Consider the following 22,744-nt stretch of genomic DNA (forward strand, 5'->3'; position numbering starts at 1 on the left):
TTTCAATTTGCAATATAGTCTAGAATAATTATCTTCCTTATTATTTGTTCAAATAAAATTGGTATAATTAATTTGGTACTTAATCTATAGTCTTCGAGGGATCGATCTTTTATCATTATATTACTTGTTACGACAGCGTACACTTGCGTTGTACTTTTTCACAACAAGTTTTTGGCGCCGTTGCCGGGGACTATTAGATTAATATCAATATCAATTATTGCTAGTTTTAATTTGAATTCTTTTATTTTTCATTTTATTTGTTTTCTATTATTTTATTTTATTTGTAGTTTGTGAATTGGAGTTTTTTCAGGTCCTATTGATTTTGCATGAGAAGGAGAGGAAACGATAATTTACTTCCTTTTGATCCTGAAATTGAAGCAACTTGTCGAAGGAACTCAAAAGCAAAGAAAGATAGAACAAATTCATCTTCCACTTCTAGAGCAATGGATCTTGAAGTTGAAGCACCAAGGCGCAAGACTTTAGGAGAGTATGTTGCACCAACTGTGAGAGATAATAGGACAGCTATAAGGCGTCCACCTGTAGCAGCTAACAATTTTGAAATCAAGCCTGCTATCATTACAATGGTGCAAAATAATCAATTTTCTGGATTGCCTAGTGAAGACCCAAATCTTCACATTGATGGGTTCTTGGACATTTGCGACACATTCAAGAGCAATGGCGTTACTGATGATGCCATAAGATTGAGATTGTTCCCTTTCTCATTAAGGGACAACGCTAAGAGTTGGTTGCATTCTCTACAACCAGGATCCATCACTACTTGGGATCAAATGGCTCAAAAATTTTTGGTAAAATTCTTTCCACCATCTAAAACTGCTAGTTTATTAACAGATATTTCTATTTTTTTGCAGTATGATTCGGAAACACTATTTGAGGCATGGGAAAGATTCAAGGACTTGCTAAGGAAATGTCCACACCACGGAATAGAGCAATGGAGGCAAATTCAGATTTTTTATGATGGTCTATCTAATTCCACAAGAACATTAGTAGATGCTGCAGCAGGAGGATCAATCATGAACAAGGATCCAACAGAAATTTTTGATCTTTTGGATGTTATGGCCTCAAATGCATATCAAAGGCCAAGGGATAGAGTTGCGCCAAGAAGAGTTTTGCAGAGGAATGAAACTGATCCCATGACAGCCATGGCCATCCAACTTGAAGCATTAACAAAGCAAGTAGGGTTGTTAGCAACTCAAGGCACCAAACCTTCAGCTGTGATATGCAACTATTGTGAGGGAACACATTATAGCAATGAATGTCAGATGGCTAATCCTTTTGAGCAAAATCAGTTAGAGCAAGCAAAATATGTGGGGAACTTTAACCGACGGAACAATCCATATTCCAACACATACAATCCAGGGTGGAGAAACCATCCAAATTTTGGATGGAAAAACAATCAAGATACTGAAAGACAACCTGAAAATCAACAAGCTCAATCATTTCAGAAGAAAGCTCCATGGGAAGATGCTCTTGAAAAAATGGCTACAGTTTCTTCACAATTTATGCAGAATCAAGAGACCACCAATCAGAATCTTTTTGCATCCATTAAAAATTTGGAAGTACAAATGGGGCAAATCGCCCATGGGATGAATCAAAGGCAAAAAGGATCACTGCCTAGTAATACTGAGACAAATCCTAGAGAGTATGCAAATGCTATTGAGCTTCGAAGTGGAAAAGTATTAGAGGAACCTTTCAAGAAAGTCGTAGTAACTGAACCCTCTTCTGAGGCGGTTCATGATGAGCAAAAAGATGCAGAGGAATACGTTAAGGAGGAGGAGAAGCCAAAATCCAAATTGTTTCCAGACAATCCACCACCTTATAATCCACCCATTCCATATCCTCAGCGGTTCAGGAAGCAGAAACTAGATAAGCAATTTTCTAAATTTCTTGATGTATTTAAAAAATTGCATATTAATATTCCTTTTGCAGATGCTTTGGAACAAATGCCGAGTTATGTCAAGTTTATGAGAGACATTCTTGCTAACAAGAGGAAACTTGAAGATTATGAGACTGTGGCATTGACAGAGGAATGCAGTGCTATTCTGCAGCTAAAGCTTCCACCTAAGCTAAAAGATCCAGGGAGTTTCACAATACCATGCACTATAGGAAATTTTCATTTTAATAAGGCTTTATGTGATATTGGTGCTAGTATTAATTTAATGCCTCTATCTATTTTCAGGAAACTAGGCCTTGGAGAAGCTAAACCTACCACAGTGTCACTTCAAATGGCGGATAGGTCGATTAAATATCCGAGGGGAATCATTGAAGACGTCTTGGTTAAAGTGGATAAGTTTATATTTCCAGCAGATTTCTTAGTATTGGATATAGAAGAAGATCAAGACATACCCATTATTCTTGGTAGGCCATTCTTGGCGACTGGGAGGACCTTGATTGATCTTCAAACAGGTGAACTTACTATGAGAGTACAAGATGAAAAGATCACATTCAATGTATTCAAGGCCATCAAGTTTCCAAATGAATCAGATAACTGCTTCAGAATTGATTCTATTGAGAGGTGTACAAAGGAGGTATTTCAAATAAGCTATCCAGTTGATCCAGTTGAAGTTTGTTTGGTAGGTGTGACAAATGCAGAAAATAAAGGAATTTTCGAATGTGAGATGCAGTTAGAAGCTTTATCACCTATATATGTTGACAAATTTCCTACCGAGGACCATGGCTAGTAACTTAATCACTACTTTGGAAGTGGCTTCGACCCCCAGAAGTCACTCTTTTCTTTGACCTAAAGTTGGGGGTAGTTCGGCTGCGAACTATGATGCAAGCGCTGTTTGGGAGGCAACCCAAAGTTTTTCTTTACTACTTCTTTGATTTTTCAATTGTTAATTTTTTTAGATTCGATGTTTTTTGTTTCTTTTTCCATAATTTGTTTTTTTTTAGGAGAATGAAAAGAAGGGGCGGATTTGGACTACATCACTCTTAAAGCTATGAATCAAGGGAGTCTCTTTCACCTTACTTTACATTTGATTACTTTTCTTTCCCATTGCATGCATTTAACATTTTGATTTTTTTTGTTACATTGAGGACAATGCTCATTTTAAAGTTGGGGGTGGATGTTAAGATTCCTGTCTATGGGTTAAGACTCACTATGCTGAAATTTCTTTTCAAAACCAGAATTTTTCAAATCATTTCAAAACTTTTTATCAGTGGTTGAAGCTTATTTGTCTAGTTAGTAGAGTAAAATAGAAGGAAGTTATGACATTAAATCTCTAGATCTTATTTAGTATTTCATGTTTTAGTTGTGTTCATCTATAATTCTTTGAAATGATGAGTTTGCTAAATATCAGATGAGTATGTGAATCACTTTAACCTTGATTATGCGACCCACCCTTTGAGCACTAAACCTTGCTATTGAGTTATTGTATTTAGAGATTTTCAAGTAAGACTACAATTTTTCTTGTTCAGTCAACATATTAGAATCCACCATGATTTCCTCTTGAGGCGAAATTCATGAGTGCCACTTGTTTAGGGATATGATAGAGGCCATTCTTCTTTCATTTAAATTTTTGAAAATATATATATTCTCTTCTAATCTGTTCCACTTCTACTATACAATGTTTCACTTCGTGGAGATGTATATGGTTTATATGTTAGATCTCATTGGTGACTCTCCCAAGTCGTGTGATCCCTTGAATAGACCGAAGGTGATATGGATTGTTAAAAGCATGGTGAGGGTTAAAAGCATTGTGAGTAGATCTTCTTTGTAGTTGCGGGTCTCCGTAGTTAATACCACTGAGTGAGCCTTTTGGATTCTCACTGGGTTAACATTGCACAATTGGAGCTTAGGGACAAAGGCCACCGCAACGCTTGGATAGATAGTTATTTGAGAGCCATGTTACGGGTGTAGGATATGTCTTGGACTGCTTCTTGGGAGATGTGTTATCACCTTGAAAGAAAAAAGAAAAAAAAAGAGTATGAAATTGCTAATTTTTGGCAAAAGGAAAAGAAAAGAAAAGAAAATTGGTACTTCAATGTTATCATCTCCATATATGTATTTCAGCTCTAGTCTACATTTCTTCCACCTTCACAAGTCCTCTTGACCTTGGATAAGTGATTGCTCTTCATTAGTGGAGAGAGGGATGATAGGCTGGACATATAAGAATTGACCTTGAAACTAGGGAGTTGTCGGTTGAATTTGGGATCTCAAACATGCATGCACTTGATTGGTTAAGGTATACACACACACACGGGTCAAACTTTTGATTTTGTGATCTATCTACTCATCTCTTATTTAGCTTATTTTATACATTCTTTGAATTATGGTTGAACTTGACTAAGATTGAATATTTAATCAAAATGAGAGTTTGTCTGATCCTGATATTTGCTCGAGGACTAGCAAATGTTAAAGTTGGGGGTAATTTGATAAGTTGATTTCATACATATTATTTTATATGATTAATTTATTATATTTCCATGTATTTACAATTGTTTTATATCAATTTACCCTAATATGATATGAAAATGAATATGTTGCACCCTTTCCTTTAATTTCTATAATTTTGGTGATTTTATATATTTCCTAACAAATTCTAATAAAGATTTATTACTTTTACATGTAGGAAATTATCAATCAAATCTGGGTATTATTGCAAGAGTCCTACCTCAAGTCAAAAACATAAAGAGAATGAGTCCTTGCATGCTTCTACGTTTTATTTCCTATTTAGGATTTGATCAAAGAAGGGAAAAGAGGAAGAAGAATCCAATTCAAATAAGAAGGATAGAAGAATCCCGATTTTGAGTGTCTCTGTCCAGTTTTGATCAAGATCTTCATCGGATGGTCATATGGTGTCCGATCGAGCTGATTTTTGGAGGAGAGCTTCAAGACTGTCTTGGTCTTCAAATCCAACGGTGGGATTATGCATTGGAGATCTCTAAGTTAGTCCGATTCATACGTCAAAACACTCCTTGGTTAAGTCAGATAAGAACTCTGAGTTTGATTCAAACTCTGAGTTTAATTAATCTATAAAAGGAGAGCAAACTCCAGGAAGAGGAGGGAGGACGTTTTTGGGAGCTTTGGAGGAGCGGAGAGATCAAACCAGGAGACGTTGGTTGGCTTTGGAGATCTGAAGCTTGGGAATAAGTTTTTCTTGATCTTCTTTCAATGTTCTTGAACTCCTCTCGTAATGTTTTTAGTTTCTAGTATGAACTAATTTAGTTTTTCTAGGGATCAGATGTAGCCTATCTTTGAATTCCCACTCTTGACTTCATCAATATAATTTTGAATATTGTTTCCTTTGATTGAGTTTTTACTTCTATTCTTCATGCTTTTGATTAATTGGCCACTAATCAACTGATTTGTTAATCATAATGAACTGAGAGGGGATTTATGTGTTTAGTTCATTGGAGTAAAAGCCATGAATTACATGTAGGATAGAGATATACTTACATGGTTTGTGTAGTTGTTACATGGGAATCCACAGAATTTAATGATTTCTCAGTTGTTGTAACCCACATAGAAATATAGTGGGTTAGCAATTGAGGGAATTTCTATTAGTACTCGAGAGAGACTAATAGATAGGAAAGGGAATCTCGACTATCAATCAGGAAAATATTTCTCAAATTATAAAGAGGGAAAAAAGGGTGGGAATGCTTAGTTATGGTGAAATCTGACCCCTAGGTCTTTAGCAATTAATAATCTCAATTTAACTTTCAATTTGCAATATAGTCTAGAATAATTATCTTCCTTATTATTTGTTCAAATAAAATTGGTATAATTAATTTGGTACTTAATCTATAGTCTTCGAGGGATCGATCTTTTATCATTATATTACTTGTTGGGGGGATCGAACCCGGGTCACCCACGTGACAGGCAGAAATACTTACCACTATACTACAACCACAACGGTGGCGATGTCATGGGAAAAGGTAGATTTGTGAGTCAATCTGTTAGTGTTAGGTGAACAGGGCTGGTTGGATCAACGGTTTGATAAATAAACCGGCTTGATAATAGAAACTTATAATCTATTTGGGTATTTGAAAATCAAGGGTTATGATTTATTCGTTGCCATGTGGTGCTCACTGGATAGCGGTGCAAGATGGCCATGATTTCTATCGATACAAAAGATTCAAGTCCTTCTAAGCATACGTTAGTACTTCAAGCAAAAAAAAAAAAAAAAACTAATACTTTCACGTTCAAACTTCAAAAGTCTATTTAGGTCCTCTTTTATATTGAAGCTAGTCAACTCATTTTCCTAATAATAAATTAATTTTCGACATATGACGACATTTTCCTCTACATAGAGATTGGGACCTCAAATAATATCTTTCAAATGTAAAAAAAAAATTTAAGTATAACAATAAAATTAAAACTAACACTCTACGGCCAAAAGTCACATTAAATAAAATATGATAACGTGTCCAACCCATAATCGCCTCTCTGCCGATTACATGAGATGACTTGTAAAGAAGAGACAAAAAGTAAGCTTTAGCAAATTAAAAAAGAACTGAATGTGGACTTATTTAAAATAACTATTTCTAACAAAGCCAATCTTTTTGTAGATAGTCTTGTCTACGATTGCGTTCAAACTTCATTTATCCTCGGGTCTTCTTTTATATTCAACTTAACCATTCATTTCTCAATAATTGAACAAAAATAACAAAAACAATTGTAGTTAGTATTCAAGACTCACCTGTTTGAAAAATCCAATCTCTTTTCCTTCCCTATGTTAGTCTAAAAGTGATTTAAAAACAGTTTTTCTGAGTTGCTTCATTTCAGCTCACCAGCCAAGAACTCGATATCAGTCCATAGCAATCCACAACCAAAGAATTAAAAGACAAATAGCTTCAGTATTTTTTTTTCTATTAAAAGAATAGTTTCAATATTCACAACAATAAAGCTAATGGCTGCCTGCATGATATGCACCCTAATTAATTATTGAATTCCTTGTGTCCTTTCAGCGGAAAAGAAGCTTACTGCTCATTAATTTTTTATTTTTTTTATAATATAGCACGTCCAACCCATAATGGCCTCTCTGGCCGATCTCATTAGGTGACTTATAAAGAAGAGACAAAAGTAAGCTTTTGCCAATTAAAAAAGAACTGAATGTGAACTTATTTTAAATAACTATCTCTAACACATGGCCAATGTTTTCATAGATAGCCTTGTCTACAATTGCGTTCAATCTCCATGTTTCCTCGGGTCTTCTTTTATATTCAACCTGATCACTCCTTTCTCAATAATTTTTTATTTTTTATAAAAATCACTCATTAATTACATTAATTTTTTTAGTCTCAAATAATAGACCTTGAGATTCTCAGCTGTTATAGTCAATCTTTCTCACAGAGAGTTTTGCCTACTTCGAGTTCAAATTTCAGAAGTCTACTTGGGTCCTTTTTCATATTCAAGCTAATCACCGCCATTATCAATTATTGAAGAAGTTTTCTTTTTCTTGGTAGACTCTATTACTAAAGAACTTAACAAATCATATATAGCAGGTGTTCTAAACTCCCCTCTTTGAAAAACATTTAATATCCAGAAAAGAAATAACAAATTAGCTTCATAATTCACTTCAGTAAAGTCAATGCAGAAATTGTCTACTAATTATATTAAGGGTAATTTTCATCTGGACCCCCTGAGGTTTGGTCTATGTCATTTTTAGTCCAAAAAAACTAAAACTTTGCATCTGCCTCCCCTGTACTATAGAAAAAGTCAATTTAAGGACAAATTATCACTTCTATGACGAATTTGCCCTTATTTTCTTTTTTTATTTAAATTTTTTTTTTATTTTTACATTTAAAGGAGTTAAGTTTATAAATTTACAAAATCAAACCCTCCTTCATGCCGATTCCCAAATCCCTATTGAAGATTAAGAAAAGAAAAAAATTAGGGTTGCAGACCACGTGGGTTTCAGATCTGAACAAGGAACCTTCATTTCTTCTTCACCAAAGAGCAGATCGATTGAAATTTGATCGGAATTGAGATATTAATGAGAAAACCGAATTCGTATTCACACGATTGAGATGAAGATTGGGAGCATCAGAAACAGATCCATCCTGGAGAAACGAATACAAACTACAGACACAGAAATCGAGATGGAATCCAATCTAAGTGGATTAAAGAGATGAGGTTTTGTGACAGCAAAACTGAGAAAGTGCAGAGCAAAAGAAGAAAAATAAGCAGAAGCAGTTGGAATTCTGCTGTTTTCTTGCTTTTCTTTTTGTTGCTCGTTAACGGTTTGAGCGATCGGAGGAGTCTCCACAGGCTCTAGCGGAGGAGGTGAAATGACTTTCTCACTTGTATACTTCCTCTGTTCTTTGCTGTCCCTGAAGGCTAAAAACTTCAGACTCTCTCATTCTGGTAGTAATCGTTCCTCTTCTTCTCCAATATTAATTGTGGAGAGCAAGCAAAGAGAAAATGATTCCATCTTTTAAATCTGAAACCACAAAGAACAGAGAAGAAAAAAGCAAAAACGAGAGGGAAAAAAGAAAAAGAAAAAGGAAGATCCATGGAGAGAGTTTATGACTTATTCTGCAAGTGGAAAGAAGAAAAAAGCAAAAACGAGAGGGAAAAAAAAAGAAAAGGAAGATCCATGGAGAGAGTTTATGACTTATTCTGCAAGTGGAATTCTTGTTAACGAAAAGGGTTTTCTGAAAATTAGAACCAACAAAGTTCAGGATGATCTTTAATCCCTTAAATGTAAAAATAAAAAAATTTAAATTAAAAAGGGCAAAATTGTCATAGAAGTGATAATTTGTCCCTAAATTGATTTTTTCTATAGTATAGGGGAGGCAGATGCAAAATCTTAGTTTTTTTGGACTAAAAATGACAAAGACCAAACCTCGGGGGTCCAAGATGAAAATTACCCTTATATTAATTATCTTCATTCATCTGAACCAATTGGTACTCTATATATGTATATTCGGTTCTCAACCCTTGCAATCACTCTTTCTCTTAGACAGCCTTGCTTACTTTTGTGTTCAAACTTGGAAGGTAATTCTGTCTCTCTTCTCTTCTCTTCTCTTCTATTTTTTTTGTTTCTTTTGATGTTATGCATTCCTTCTTTACCTTCTATCTGTTTATGTGCTCAGATCTTCGAAGAATAAATTTAAAAAAGTATGAATGTTGAAGGCGAAATCAGTGGTGAAACCACGTCCTATAATAAGGAGCCCGTCTTCGATTTGGACAGCATCATTTTCGAGTTCAAAGATGAGAATACCCATGTAGAAACTTGCAAGCATTACTTATCAGACATTGGTAATTCAGGGAAGCGCAAATTCATTCTTGACAAGCTACTTCAGATGCCAGAGCCAATGATAAAAGAAGCCCTTCTGCAAGGCGAGACATTCTTCAACAAACAGTAAGAATCGAGTTATCATTTTGAATTGAGAATAAAATCATACCAATTCTCACCCTCCTCTCTCTCTTGTTCATTACTTTGGATATTCTATAGGATAATGAAATTGTGGAGCACTGGTGATCCATCGTGGGATCATGAGGCAAAAGTGATTAAACTTCAAGTCTCGCTTACCGAAGAAAAAGTAGACTATGAGTCTGAAAGCAAGGGAACCTATACTGTGAAAGTGCGAAATTCTTCGAATGTAGGAAAGATATATGAAGAGCTCAAGGATAAGTTTAAGTCACTTCTCCACTCGGAATTGGGGTACGTATTGAGATATGATGGAAATACTTTAGAAAACTCTAAGCTGTTCTCAGATTACTCCATTCCAAACGGGGCAACCCTCCAGTTCGAGGGAATCAAACGAATCATAGAGTACTCTGTAGAAGTAAAAGTTGAAGGTGATATTAGTGGCGAAACCTTCCCCTGTAATAAGGAACCCGTCTTTGATATCGACAACATCATTTTCCAGTTCGAAGATAAGTATGACCATGTAGAAGATTGCATGAAAGTCTTATCAAAATTTGATAATTCAAGGAAGCGCAAGTTCATTCTTGACGAGCTGCTTCGGATGCCAAAGCCAATAATAGAAGAAGCCCTCCTACAAGGCGAGTCATTCTTCGAGAAACGGTAAGAATTCGATATTATTACAACAAGATGATAATCTTCTCTTGGCTTTCCAGTTTGAAATTTTATTTATTTATTTTTTTCTTCCATATTTTATAGGATAACGAAATTGTGGAGCATTGCTGACCCATCGTGGAATCATGAAGCAAAAGTGTTCAACCTAAAAGTTTCACTCGGAGAAATTATGAAGTCTGAAAGCGATGGAACCTATACAGTGAAAGTGCGAAACTCATCGAAGGTAGGAAACATATGTGAAGAACTAAAGGAGAAGTTTGAGTCATGGTTGGAATACGAGTACGTATTGAGATATGATGGAAATACTTTGGAAAACTCTAAGCTGTTCTCAGACTACTCCATCCCAAACCAGGCAACCCTTGAGTTCAGGAAAGTCAAACGAATCAAAAACTACGGAATAAGCATTAGGTTTGAATCGGAATAAGAAGAATTAGTTTTGAATGGGACTTGTTACCCACGAGGAGTGTTTGGTTTGATTCTTTCTGTGCTTTTTTTTTTTCGTTGGGGTCGTTGGATTTGAATAACTAACTGTTTGAAAGTGTGATTATATCACAATGTTACGAGTTAGAAGTAGACATATTCTGGACCAGACAAACTCACCCCTATGCCAATTTAATTTGTATTTTCTATTTAGATGTAAAATGGGTGTGCCTATTTGTATTTCATCCTGAACCAGCTATAATGATTATGTAACGTATTCTACAATATTCTCATTTCTTTTATGTGTTCTAAAATTTAAATTGTCAAATTCTTACTTGGTCATCCAATTATTTGACAAGTCAGCGATCATACCCCCATGTGTCTAATATTTACGTGTGCATCTCCCTTCATCTACATTTTGAGATCTCCCTTTCTTCCTCTAGATCTACAGAAGCAGATCGAGATTGCTTTTGTCCCCCTTGCCCCCCAAGTTACAATGTTTTTTCCCCCCCACCGATTAATTCCATAATTCATACCAAAATGTCTTGGCCTCACCTCAACACCCAACTGTACCGTTGGATCAACCCCTAAGTCATGAGACACTTATCAATGACCAACTCACCCTCCACGTGGGCCCCCTCAATTGAGTGCTTGGTAGACTCCAAGTTCTCCCTATAAACCGAATTTTGAGAATCCTCCTCTCGTGCAAATTGCTTTGTATGGGCCCCCTCTTTTGACAACATGACTACCATTCTATTATTTTCAAAATTTTCATAAGTTAAAACTTTGGAGTCCACTTCATTACCCAACTCTTCCTGTGAATTATAGAGTGCATGACAGCTAAATTAATCTCCTCCCTTGGATTTGGTGATAAGGGAGCCAGAGTTTCTGTGATGAACTCTAACTCCCCTTATCCAGAGAGGATTTTTGTTTGTTGTAGCTGCTGGAACCTATAGCTAACTTTGGAGATTTTGCCACGTGTATAGAAAGTAACCAAATGGTGTGAAATAAAATGACAGAGATTATATTGTAAATATGACTTTTTCGTTTTACATTTAAGGAGTTAATAGTTTACAAACTTACAAAACAAAACCCCTAAATCTACCTCACTCTAATCCCCTCTTTCGCAAGCCCTAACCAGGAACAGACGGTTCTCCATACCTGAAGCTTATCAGATTTAGACAGCAGAGAAGCAAATTTCAATTTGGGAAAGCTCTTTTGGATCTTGGAGTAGAGCTAATCTAGAGCAGTTAAGTTTTCCGACAAGAGGCACTGGGCTTCAGTTACGAAATCTTCAATCTCTTTGAGTATAGATCGCAATCTAAGGTGGTTTAATTGGAGATCTAGTGGTATTTCTAAGACTTTCATTGGTTTCTTTGGCAATGAAATCTAGAGAGAGAGAGAAAAAAGAAATCAAGAAATTAAGTTTTGACTAAGTGATGAATGAAGTGATGATGGGCTTAAGCTAACATCTAGATTGCCAAGGTCTAACCTCTGACTAGGTATGTGAGAATTTGACGGTTTCTTTTAGGGTTTCAAAATAGGGGATTAGAATTGGTTAGATTCAAGGGTTTTGTTTTGTAAATTTATAAACTATTAAATCCTCGAATGCAAAATAAAAAAGTCGTATTTACAATATAACCCCTGCATTTGTTTTTACACTGTTCAATTACTTTTTCTACACGTGGCAAAATCTCGACGGTTGCCTGCAAGCTCCATCTGCTATAACAAATAAAAATCCATCATACGGAGTGTGGCCTCCTCAGTAGGCAACAATTCATCCACTTATGCACTTTCCGCATTATTTAAAATTTTAAAAATTGATTTATGTGAATCCACTTCGTCCACAAACTCTTCTTCGTGGAACCCAAATGAATAACACGGCTTTGTGCATCAAAAGATTTGGAAATACTTGGAGTTTCCACCAAATTCTAAGGAATGGAGTACTTTTCTAAAGAAAAATAATAAAATTCTAAGGAATGTAAACATGATAATATGAAATCACAACGGGTCTACATATGATTTGCTCTTTATTTTTTATTTGAACGAAGTTTCATGCACACAAAAATCCAATAGATCTTTTTTCTTTCTTTCTTTCTTTATTTATTTTTTTTTTTTTTTTTGGAATGAGGTTCATCCGAGCCAGCTTGCTCGCACCACGACTACATCCTCAAGGCGCTGTTTTATATAATTAGTATAGACGGGGCTTCGCTCCTAGCCTCGAGGGGATTCGAACTCTGACCTCCAATAGATCTTTATAACTTTCAAAGTTAAGAGATGTAACCAATACAACAAATAGTGTGCTCATACAATACCACAGAAACCTCACACTGATAACTAGCTGATAACTAGCTTGTATCAAAGATGTACCACCACTGGTCCACCACCCAAAAAAAGAAGAGAAAGAGATGAAAATCTAAGATTAATGTTTGAAAGTGTTGTTCCATTGGCCTAAAATGAAGGTGTTGTCATTGTTGGCAACTTAAGTGGGCTTTGATATGGAAATTAGATTTGACAGAAAGAATCCAATTCAAATAAAGAAAACTCAAGAATCCCGTTTTGAGGGTCTCTGTCCAGCGTTGATCAACCCTTTCATCGGATGGTCATACAGTGTCCGATTGAACCGATTTTTGGAGGAGAGCTTCACAACTTCTTGATCTTCAAATCCAACGGTGGGATTGTTCATTGGAGATCTCTAAGTTAGTCCGATTGGTACGTCAAAACACTCCTTGTTTAAGTCAGATAGGAACTCTGAGTTTGATTCAAACTCTGAGTCCAGTTTTGATCAACCTCTTCATCGGATGGTCATCCAGTGTCCGATTGAGCCGATTTTTGGAGGAGAGCTTCACGACTTCTTGATCTTCAAATCCAACGGTGGGATTGTTCATTGGAGATCTAGAAGTTAGTCCGATTTGTACGTTAAAACACTCCTTGTTTAAGTCAGATAGGAACTCTGAGTTTGATTCAAACTCTGAGTTAAATTAATCTATAAAAGGAGAGCAAACTCCAGCAAAAGAGAGAACGTTTTGAGGAGATTGGGAATAGCGTGGAGGTCGAACCAGAAGACGTTGGTTGGCTATTGAGATCTGAAGCTTGGGAATAAGAAGTCTTTTGTTTTGCTAAATAAGAAAGAAAGTGAAAGAGAAGAAAAGAGAAGTAGCAGAAGAAAAGAAGGGAACATGGTTGTATGGCTTTTTTAAAGAGAGAAAACTGAAAAAGATTGAAAAGAGAAAAAAAAAAAAAAAAAAAAAAAGAGTTGGAGGAAAAGAGAAACAAGTATTGTTACCATGCATCTTACACAAGTTGAGGTAACCCGTATTCACAAGTGATTGTCTATTATTTTCGAGGTTATGTTTAGTGATGAAGAATCTATCTCATGAATGTAATTTGGGGAACTTGAATTATTGGTTTACATTGTGACCTAGCAAGTTGGAGCTTGTCTAGGGGGTTGGGGTTGGTGCCTTTGTCCGAATTGCATTTTAGACTATAACGGGGATTGGTGTTCCTGGACTGTTGTAGCGATCAAAATAATGTGACCTAGCAAGTTGGAGCTTGTCTAGGGGGTTGGGGTTGGTGCCCTTGTCTGAATTGCATTTTAGACTAAAGCAGGGATTGGTGTTCCTGGACTGTTGTAGCAGTCAAAATATCTATGAGTGTATTGAGTAATATACGAAACCCTAGGTTGGGTATTATTCCGTGGATGTAGGCAATTTGGCCGAACCATGTAAACTCTGGTGCATTGCGTTTTTGTTTATTTTTCTTTGTTGCACATATTGGAGTGCCTTGATTGCAGAGTGGTGGTACACTGTCTGGTAGACCCAGCCACATTGTGGTGAATTTTTGAAGACACTGATTCACCCCCCTCTCAGTGTCAACTGGGAATAACAATTGGTATCAGAGCCAAGTTCCCGTGAAGAGAAGTGTAACCACTTCGGGATTTGATCAGAGAGTTTGTAAGAATGGCCACAAGTGAAGGCAGCTCCAAAGACTTTGGGAAAGTTCCTATTTTTGATGGTACAGGATATGTTTTTTGGAAAAGAAGAATGCAGATATACATCGGATCTCTAGGGTATGATGTATGGCAGTCTGTGATTAATGGCTATGAGGAACCAGTAGCTCCGCTTATAGACAATGAGGCAAAAATGGCTTATGCACACAATCTCAGGGCGTTAAATGCTATCATATCTGGGCTGAATAAAGAAGTCATGGCTAAAGTAATGGACTGTGATACAACTAAAAAAGTCTGGGACAGGTTGATAAGCATCTATGAAGGGGACATCAAAGTTAAGAAAGCCAAACTGCAAATCTTCAGAGCACAATTTAAAAGTCTTAAGATGATGAAGAAGAAGACATAGACAGACTACATGGTCAAAGTAAATGAGGTTGTAAACTCCATCAGAGGAGTTGGAGAAAAAATTGAAAATTCTGTGATATGTCAGAAAATTCTCCGATCTGTGCTTCCCAAATATGACTCCAAAGTCTCAGCCATTGAAGAAGCCAAAGACTTGGATACAATCACTCTTGATGAAGTACATGGAACACTTAAAACCTATGAGATGAGAACTGAAAAGGGAAAGTTCACAGAGAAGGAAGCAGCATTCAAAGCAATGAAGAAGCTAAGGGTCAAAGAAGAAAAAGAATCTGAAGACTCTGATGATGAACTTATAGCTTACTTAGCTAGAAAGTTTAAGAAAGGAACAAATAAACACAACGGAAAAGCACCTTTTAAGTACTTCAGTTGTGGTGGAATAGGACACTTTGCCTCTAAATGTCCTAAGAGAGGAAACATAGATGAAGAGGAAGATGAAGAGGAAGAGAGAAATGAATGCTACTCCTCTGAAGAAGAATCAGATGAAAATAATGACTCAACTGATGAGGTTTTATTTATGGCTATTGAAGATGATGAATCACCTCAAACTAAAGAAAAGTCTGATGATAATGAAGACACTGAAGGTGAAATTGATTATGTTGGTGAGTTGTACTCTGCCTTGCTTGATCTCAAAAAGGAAAGGAAGAAAAATAGAGAAATGAAGAATCAACTTGAAAATTCTGAGACAAAAATCAAGGAGTTGTTTGTCACAATTAGTGAATTGGAGCATGTTATAAATGACTCATCATCTTGCCTCTCTCTCAAGTGTATAGAGTGTGAAGAACTTGAGAAAAAAGTTGGAAGGTTAAGATCAAAACTTGAAGGAGAACAAAAGAGGAGTTATTTAGAAGCTACCACATCATCCACTCCAGTTACATTGAACTTAAAGGACAAGACAGTTGAAAATTAAGTGACAGGGACTACTCATTTTACTTCTACTTGGGGAAGAGATAAGGTACTAGATGAGATCTTGAGTGTTCGGGAGGTCACCTCATATTAAAACTGGTCTTGGATACTCAAAGGGGGAATGTTCAAATGTAAATAAGACCAATGGAAATAGAAATACAACAAATCTAATGAGTCTTGATGAGGAGCACCAAAAGAATCCATATATTGGGAAGACCAAGCCAAAGATGAGTAAAGAAGGCTATACTGGAGCTTATCATAAAACATTTAATGGTCAAGGCTTTAATGGGTATTGTTATGGATGCAACAACTTTGGACATAAAGTGACAAACTGTAGAAGACAAAACAAGGTTGTGGCATTCAACAACATAAACAGATTTGCTCCATTGGATAAGGTTAAAATAGAATGCTTCAGGTGTTTCAAGTTGGGACATATTGCAAAATATTGTTGGACTGCTCTTCCTTCACGAAGGAGATAAACCTTCCCCAAAAGCTAGCTCAAAGACATGCACAAACAATTCAAAGAAAACCGATGGAACCTATTGATGTATCAGATAAAGCAGTTTGGGTTGAGAAAGGACAAAAAGGAAAAATGATAAATTCCTTGGTAGTTCAAACAGCTTTCAAGGCTCATAGTAGCGAGACACCTTGGATTCTTGATAGTGGGTGTTCCACACATATGACAGGTGACAAGAATAGGTTCTCAAGCCTTAATGTAGTGAAAGGTGGTTCAGTGAGATTTGGCAACAATGATGGGGCCAAAATTGAAGGTAGAGGCTCAGTTAAGCTGGATAAAGGAAAGTTAAAGTCCAATAATGTTCTATATGTGAGTGGGCTCAAACACAATCTTCTTAGTGTGAGCCAAATCTGTGATGGTGGATATGAAGTTCTTTTCACTAAAAAAAAAAGGTTGTGAAACCAAGAAGCCAAAAAATGGCAAAGCGGTGGCTTTAGGAACCAGGAACAACCGGAAACTTATATGTCTTATCAAACACTAGTGAAGACAGGGGGCATGGTGAGTCAAGAGGATGAAAGCTTGTTATGGCATAAGAGATTAAGAGTAAAGCTTGGGGTTGTGGCTCCAAGGGGGAGTAAGTGAGAAAATACATAGAACATCATCTCTCCATAGGATAGGAAGGTGCAGTGGGCACTCCTATGGAATAGTCTATGTAGGGGGAGCTCTATGGTAGGGGGAGCACAAAGCACCCTTTGTACTTGTTGTCAAAGGGGGAGAGAAAAGAGAAAAGGAGGTTGAGTTGCCAACAATCCCAAAGGGGGAGATTGTTGTTCCATTGGCCTAAAATGAAGGTGTTGTCATTGTTGGCAACTTAAGTGGGCTTTGATATGGAAATTAGATTTGAGAGAAAGAATCCAATTCAAATAAAGAAAACTCAAGAATCCCGTTTTTGAGGGTCTCTGTCCAGCGTTGATCAACCCTTTCATCGGATGGTCATACAGTGTCCGATTGAACCGATTTTTGGAGGAGAGCTTCACGACTTCTTGATCTTCAAATCCAACGGTGGGATTGTTCATTGGAGATCTCTAAGTTAGTCCGATTGGTACGTCAAAACACTCCTTGTTTAAGTCAGATAGGAACTCTGAGTTTGATTCAAACTCTGAGTCCAGTTTTGATCAACCTCTTCATCGGATGGTCATCCAGTGTCCGATTGAGCCGATTTTTGGAGGAGAGCTTCACGACTTCTTGATCTTCAAATCCAACGGTGGGATTGTTCATTGGAGATCTAGAAGTTAGTCCGATTTGTACGTTAAAACACTCCTTGTTTAAGTCAGATAGGAACTCTGAGTTTGATTCAAACTCTGAGTTAAATTAATCTATAAAAGGAGAGCAAACTCCAGCAAAAGAGAGAACGTTTTGAGGAGCTTGGGAATAGCGTGGAGGTCGAACCAGAAGACGTTGGTTGGCTATTGAGATCTGAAGCTTGGGAATAAGAAGTCTTTTTGTTTCTTTGAATAAGAAAGAAAGTGAAAGAGAAGAAAAGAGAAGCAGCAGAAGAAAAGAAGGGAACATGGTTGTATGGCTTTTTGAAAGAGAGAAAACTGAAAAAGATTGAAAAGAGAAAAAAAAAAAAAAAAAAAAGAGTTGGAGAAAAAGAGAAACAAGTATTGTTACCATGCATCTTACACAAGTTGAGGTAACCCGTATTCACAAGTGATTGTCTATTATTTTCGAGGTTATGTTTAGTGATGAAGAATCTATCTCATGAATGTAATTTGGGGAACTTGAATTATTGGTTTACATTGTGACCTAGCAAGTTGGAGCTTGTCTAGGGGGTTGGGGTTGGTGCCTTTGTCTGAATTGCATTTTAGACTATAACAGGGATTGGTGTTCCTGGACTGTTGTAGCAGTCAAAATAATGTGACCTAGCAAGTTGGAGCTTGTCTAGGGGGTTGGGGTTGGTGCCCTTGTCTGAATTGCATTTTAGACTAAAGCAGGGATTGGTGTTCCTGGACTGTTGTAGCAGTCAAAATATCTATGAGTGTATTGAGTAATATACGAAACCCTAGGTTGGGTATTATTCCGTGGATGTAGGCAATTTGGCCGAACCACGTAAACTCTGGTGCATTGTGTTTTTGTTTATTTTTCTTTGTTGCACATATTGGAGTGCCTTGATTGCAGAGTGGTGGTACACTGTCTGGTAGACCCAACCACATTGTGGTGAATTTTTGAAGACACTGATTCACCCCCCTCTCAGTGTCAATCTAGGAATAACAGAAAGTAACAGTGAAGACAAGAAAGGCGGAAAATATGGCACTCCAGATAGAAAGAAGAAGTAATATAACTGCTGTCACCACTGGAATGATCGTCCATGGGCTGTTGCAAAAATCCCGCTGTAAGCTTGCTTTCCATTCATTCCAAAAGAACTTGTAATACTGACGAACATCATCGGAAAGCTCACCATAAATGAATTTATCAGTGAAGATTTCACAGCAAAGATTGTTAAAGAGAGAAGCGACCTTCTCATCGTCACCCAAGTGATTCGAAATAATATCACAATTACGGAGAACAGCAACATCAGCAGCAGAGTTGATAAGGTAATCCATCAAGATAGCATATGATGTTATACAGTGCCTGCCTTTAAAACGATGTTGCTCGTAAGCTATAAGATTACGGAAAAAGGGATCTCTGAAGTCACACATATTGGAGGGATTTCAATTACTCCATTTTTGTTGAACTGCAAATCCATCAAGCTACCATCTTCAAGGCCTCTCTTGAACTGAACACCAGAATGCCAGAGCTCCGTCACGCATGGTGAATTTTTAAATTTCTTGTACCTTTTCTCTTTGTTGCAGAAATAACTAGTGATTCCGACAATTAGAAAGGATGCAAGCTTTCGAGGTAATACACCACTCAGGACACAGGGAGAAGAAATTGAAGATGTTAATGAAGGAAGGAATGCTTCAGTAGGTGTGACCCAAACAACTAAAGGTTTGGAAATTTTCTTAAATTATGTTATGGAATCACAGCCGATCGGTTAGATTAATATGAGAGTTGTGGAATCTCACTAGAAAATCCTGGAAATTAGTTAGGGGGTGAGTTTGCATTATTTGGAAAAAGAGTTCATAATTTTCAGTTCAAGTGTGAGGGAGACATGACTGAGGTTTGGCATCGTGGAGGGTGGAAGGTCAGAAATCAGTCTATCCACTTTCAGAGATGGCATCCAGATTTCAACATTAATGCCACTCAACTAGTAGCTTACTTGATGTGTTTGTGTTTTCCAGATTTGCCTCTAGAATATTGGCATGAAAAGCTTCTACTTTCAATTGCAAAGACTGTGAGGCCCTGTGTGACTTGCTCGGAGAATACCTACGGGTTATGTTGGTTATTATGCAAGAATTTTGTTAGAGTTAGGAGAAAGTGATCTTAGGGACCCAACGCTAGAGTCCGTCAAATCCAATGATTTCAGAGATTCAATTGATGTTGTGAGATCGACCGTTGAAGTTGATTCTCTAACTCAAGCTCCAATGGATGATAAAGTGTCTCAAGATTTAAGGGTTGAGCCAACGGTTTGTTTGGGTGTTGCGGTGAGGCCGAGGCGTTTATGGTATTAACCAATGGGGGAAAAGAAGACTTGGTGAGAGAGGTGAAAAGAATCAGCCCTGTTTAGAGTTTGCTAGTCTAGATGAAAAAAGGCAGGTATCAAACATCCAAAGTTGTACTATATCATTACCTGGGCAAATTAAAATTGTTTTTAGGGAAATTGTGAAAATTGATAGACTCTTGGTGGAGAGAGAAAAAAGTTAGATGAACAATCAGACTTAAATTATTTGCTCTTCTAGTAGGGAAGGTAGTTCTATTTAAAAATCCTTTCATGAAAATATTCTTTGGAATATCAGGGGTGTGGCTTGGATCTATGCTTTGCAAATTTATTTCTTCCTAGTGATCTTTTCTTTTAGCTATTCTTAATGCAAATGACCTTTTAGCCAAAAAAAAAAAAAAAAAAGAGAAATTATTGGCATCAAATGGCATTGAAAGGTGTATGAGAAACTTTTAATTACTTGGTAAGGTAAAATAGAGGAGAGATAAAGCTCACAGTAAAATGGGCATAGGCCCAAAAGGGAGGTGCACCAAGTATTAGGTTAAGGGAGGTACATTAGGATTGCCTATGATGCACAGTGTGGAGAATGAAGCATATTGGTTAATCAATTCCCCTACACATGTGTTATTAGATCGTAAGTAATCCAATGGTATATGTTATATATTAGTCAAGTATAGTGCAAATGCATGAACTATATTAAAATGTGATCAGTGCCATAAGGAGTAGGGATGTAACTGGATAACCAAAATTTGCTTTCAAATTCGTGTCCATTTACATTTAGGGGTATTCAAATCCGTTTGATTATTAATAGGATGCGGATATGGTAATACCCTTCCGACTAATTATTTTTCGTCCCATAAAATTATCCAATTGTTATAAAATAAAGAGAATATATCAGAGACAAAGAAGAAAACTAGAACAAGATCAATCAGAAGTAATTCATTCAGTTGAGTGCATTACATATTTATAGTAGAAGGAGCATCTACTCTGATATGGAAATACAATATATGATTCTGACACACAATAAGATATTCTTGATATGGAAAGATAGATTGCCGCCCAAGATAGAAGGTGCATAGAATGGAAATATTGACTGCCAATATTGTGTAATGAGATGGTTGTGATCTTCACCAATATTGCATCCTGAGGTAATTGAGATCTTCAATTGGAAGTACAATCTCTTTGGGGTAATGGACATCCATAATAAATATTATTTATAACACTCCCCCTTGGATGTCCATCAATAGATAATGTACCTCGTTAAAACCTTACTAAGAAAAACCCTGTGGGAAAAAAATCTTAGTGAAGGAAAAAGAGTATACATATCTAAATAATACGTATTGGTAGCTGCCTCATTAAAAACCTTACCAGGAAAACCCAGTGGGACAAAACCTTGGTTAAGGGAAAAAGAGTGCAGCACGTATTTTACTCCCCCTGATGATAACATCATTGAGTATCTTTGAATACGTACATTCCATTATCATATACCAACTTCTCAACATTTGAAGTAGGCAATGCCTCAATAAATAAACCTGTCAAGTTATCACTTGAACGAATTCAATGAACATATATTTCACCATTTCATTGAAGATCAAGAGTGAAGAAGAATTTCGGTGAAATATGCTTGGTTCTATCTTCTTTGATTTATCATCCATTCAATTGAGTTTTGCATGCAGCATAATCTTCATATAATATTATTGAAATTCCTTCTTCTAGTAGAAGACTACATGCTTCATGAATGTGTTGTATCCGATCTTAACAAAATATAAAATAGCTAACATTCACTTGAAAATAAATAGCATGTTTGAGATCTAGTTTTAAGTAGATCAGATAAATATCCTGCATCTGCAAAACTAGTAAGTTGATATCCACATTCATAAAATAATATCATCAATAATTTCTCAAATATACTGAAATATATGTTTTATAACATTTCAGTGTCTTCGTATTAGAGAATAAATAAATCTTGTTAATACACTTATAGAAAATGCTACATCCGATTGTGTATTATCAGCAAGATACATTAATGCCCCAATAGCACTAAGATATGGTACTTCAGGACCAAGAAATTCTTCACTGTTTTCTTGGGGTCGAAATGAATCTTTCTTTATATTGAGCGATCTCACAACCATTGGGGTACTCAATGGATGTATTTTATCTAGATAAAATCTCTTCAAAATATTCTCTATATAAGTTGATTGATGAACGAATATTTCATTCGTCAAATGCTCAATTTATAAATCAAGACAAAACATTGTCTTTTCAAGATTTTCATTTCAACTTTCTTAAAATAATCTACTACTTTTGGAAACTCTTCAGGAGTTTCGATGATATTTAAATCATCATCATATATACTTACTAAAATTAGATCCATATCCTTTAATAAAGGCACAATAATAAATTGGATCATTTTTATGCTTTTCATTTAGTAAATATCCACTAAGGAGATTACCATATATGCCTTGATAATCTTTGAAGCATTATTGAACAAACTTCCTAGGAATTTTTATATGCTTCGATCATTTTGAATCCTTCGGGGATTTTCATATATATTTCACACTCGAGTGAGCCATATAAATAGGCTGTAATAATATCCATTAGACGCATGTCAAAATTTTCATATCTTGCCAGTTAATAAGATATCCTGAAGGTGATTGCATCCACCACAAGAGAACATGTTTCCATGTAATCAATGCCAGGCATCTGCGAAAATTCTTGTGCCATAATTCATACTTTATATATCACGATTTCATTATTTTTCTCATTTCATTTTTAGCTGAAAACTCAATTGTACCCCAACTGGCTTTATACCTTCGGGATGTTGGACTACGGGTCCAAAAACTTTAATTTTCAAGCGAATTCAATTTTGCTTGAATTGCGTCTCTACATTTTGGCCAATCATTTCTTGATTTATATTCATCAACAAATTTATATTCAAGATCCTCGTCTTGATGTATTATTTCAACAATAACATAATATGC

At 36.2% G+C, this 22,744-nt stretch overlaps 2 protein-coding genes and 1 non-coding gene across 3 annotated transcripts; 2 read left to right on the top strand and 1 right to left on the bottom strand.

The window, feature by feature from the left end:
• The first annotated feature begins 326 nt into the window (after window positions 1-326).
• On the top strand, window positions 327-2,964 carry LOC149016638 (uncharacterized). Its single transcript, XM_089156796.1, has 3 exons — window positions 327-2,083; window positions 2,198-2,546; window positions 2,914-2,964. The coding sequence occupies exons 1-3, from the start codon at window positions 327-329 to the stop codon at window positions 2,962-2,964; spliced, it is 2,157 nt and encodes a 718-aa protein (XP_089012922.1).
• LOC149016639 (small nucleolar RNA R71) lies at window positions 842-943 on the bottom strand. Its single transcript, XR_016173757.1, has one exon. It is a non-coding gene; the product is annotated as a small nucleolar RNA R71 (small nucleolar RNA).
• Window positions 2,965-8,920: 5,956 nt separating the features above from the next.
• Window positions 8,921-10,703, top strand: LOC149016640 (uncharacterized). Its single transcript, XM_089157073.1, has 4 exons — window positions 8,921-8,962; window positions 9,061-9,329; window positions 9,423-9,998; window positions 10,095-10,703. Exons 2-4 carry the CDS (start codon window positions 9,088-9,090, stop codon window positions 10,432-10,434), a joined length of 1,158 nt encoding a protein of 385 aa, XP_089013199.1. The 5' UTR covers window positions 8,921-8,962; window positions 9,061-9,087; the 3' UTR covers window positions 10,435-10,703.
• Window positions 10,704-22,744: the final 12,041 nt, after the last annotated feature.

The sequence above is a fragment of the Hakea prostrata genome, chromosome 5 (assembly GCF_041222555.1).
Source record: "Hakea prostrata isolate BN-2017 chromosome 5, UWA_Hpros_2, whole genome shotgun sequence".
NCBI lineage: Eukaryota > Viridiplantae > Streptophyta > Magnoliopsida > Proteales > Proteaceae > Hakea > Hakea prostrata.